The following is a 2298-nucleotide window of genomic DNA, read 5'->3' as shown; positions in this document are numbered from 1 at the left end:
AGGCAGAACTAGAAAATGGGAAATTTTATTATCTGAGAATTATTTTGTGCATTAAATTGAATGAACATAGTCTGGATAGCCCACAGACATACCATAAACATTTCTAGGACCCATAATTGGTCTCCTTTAAAAACAAACAAACAGAAAAAAATATATCTGATGTAGTTTTGGTCAAAGCTTCAAAGACACGTTAAAACACCTTCCATGTACTTCACAAGTTAAAAAACTTGTTATTTCACTGTTTCAGTTCTTGTTTTCCTTAGTTCGGTATGTTTTTCTCTGTCTGCAAGTTTTTGTTTTTTCAGCCAGCAACACTCTGCTTTTGCAGGTGTTTTTGGGACGTGGTGTTGGCCTTCCCTCTGGAGCTGCAGAAGAAGCTCCTCCACTTTGCAACAGGAAGTGACCGTGTTCCTGTTGGAGGAATGGCTGACCTCAACTTTAAAATCTCCAAGATTGATGTTCCAGCTGACTGGTAGGTTCCAAAGCTCTGACTGAAAACAAAGCTCAGAGATGGAGGTGTTCAGACCAGCAATTCTATTTGCACTAAGCAACGTTTGACTGCAGCAGTCCTCAAAGATCCTAAACAATCTCAAGTAAATTATCTAATTTAAATGTTCATAATGACAAGTGTTTCTGTTAATATATAACATTCCATTGGCTCAGACACAAAGCTTTGTGTCCCGTTATTTTTTGACTTTGGGATCCAAAGTTTTATGATGCAGAGCTCTCACACTCAATCCTCTGTGGATCTGAAGCGCAGAAGCTAAAATGAGGGATGCAAAACCTGTTAAGTGGGTCAGGGAAAAAAATTTATCTCCTCTGCTGTGGGAATATTACTGACACGCTAGGTTTTATCTTAGTCTTGTTCAGTTTAGTCATTTTTATATCAAGTTTGTTTTTTCTGCAAGTTGTAAGATTAAAAACTACAAACAAGATTGTTGCTGAAATGTTCAGATTAAATACCAAAGTCACATTGATACTTATTCTATGGCAGCACAAGTCAAGTGTTTTAATTATGTGTTTGAAAAACAATGGAAATATGTGTGTACAAGACTTTATATATAAACAAGATAGAACTTGACGCCAACCGTTGCTGATGTACACCGTCACGGACGGACGGAGAGCATTTCTAAGTCCACTGCCTCAGTGACGGCAGACAAAAATAATTAATTATTATTACAAAAAAATCTGTCAAACACCCCCCCGCCACACACACACACGCACACACACACACGCACACACACACACAAATATATCACTCACTACTTAAGAGTATTGCAAATAGAGTAATAGTAATAATAGATCATTGCATGTTGTCACTGATTAAACTTTTAATGTACTATTAAATATAAATATGTCAAATGCTGAAGTTTTGACACCCTTTGTTTAAATTTTTGTAACTGGAAACAGACCCGTAAGCTGACCATCTCCAAAAATGGCACAATAATAAAGATGATATATTCCGTTTTTCTTTCTTGCCTCAGGTTCAATTATAAAACACTACAAAGAAAAATAATAACCATGCACTAATTCTGACACTGTCAGGAAATTAACCTGGGATATAAGGCTGAGCTGAACTTAAGCCCCCTTAAAACTGAATGATAATTCAGTTATGTATAAATAATCAGACAGAGGGGCATTTTTGCAGAGTCTAATGCTGTGTTCACACTGCAGGCAAATGCAACATATCAGATCATTTTCCTACAAGTGTGAATGTGACAAATCAGATTTTTTTTTTCAAATCCAACCAAGGCCTTTTCAGTTTGTGGCACTAAATTAGATACATATCTGATGTTTTTCAAAGTCTGAATGCTTGTGTCACATTTCATTTGACTTTTACATCAGTGAGGCGGGAGTGAACGGGTCGACCCAATAATACTGATACTAACTCCACGTCTTCAGCTACAGAACACAGGTGCATTTGCCTTTTTTTGTTGTTGCTTTGAATTTCCATGTCCTGGATGACTGAAAATCCAAAAACACACATGGCAACGTCGGTTTTGTACTGTACTGATACTAAAGTTACTCAATCGATTAGGGCTGTGTATTGGCAAGAATTTGGCGATATGATACATATCATGACAGAGGGGTCACGATACGATATATCCCGATAAATTGCGATACTATAAGCAAGGCGATATATTGCTATTTTTTTTGTCCAAAAATTCTATTAAATAAAAACCTCTTACAGGGGAAAAAAAATGAAAAACCAAAATTCATTCTCTCAGAAAATTCTAATATTACATAGACATACTTTTGATACATTTAGCTGTGTTCTACTTTGTATGTGTTTTATTT

At 36.1% G+C, this 2298-nt stretch overlaps 1 protein-coding gene across 1 annotated transcript in view; it reads left to right on the top strand.

The window, feature by feature from the left end:
• The window catches only part of hectd2 (HECT domain containing 2), a gene marked incomplete in the record, with an annotated part of 99349 nt that overhangs the window by 90388 nt on the left and 6663 nt on the right, over positions 1-2298 (top strand). The window contains 1 exon segment of the mRNA XM_014019201.1: positions 329-472. Within this exon segment, the coding sequence (XP_013874655.1) occupies positions 329-472 (144 nt within the window).

Source organism: Austrofundulus limnaeus, unplaced genomic scaffold, assembly GCF_001266775.1.
Source record: "Austrofundulus limnaeus strain Quisiro unplaced genomic scaffold, Austrofundulus_limnaeus-1.0 Scaffold211, whole genome shotgun sequence".
Lineage (NCBI taxonomy): Eukaryota > Metazoa > Chordata > Actinopteri > Cyprinodontiformes > Rivulidae > Austrofundulus > Austrofundulus limnaeus.
Note: the sequence above shows the minus strand (reverse complement) of the source record. Positions and strands in the feature narration are given on the sequence as shown.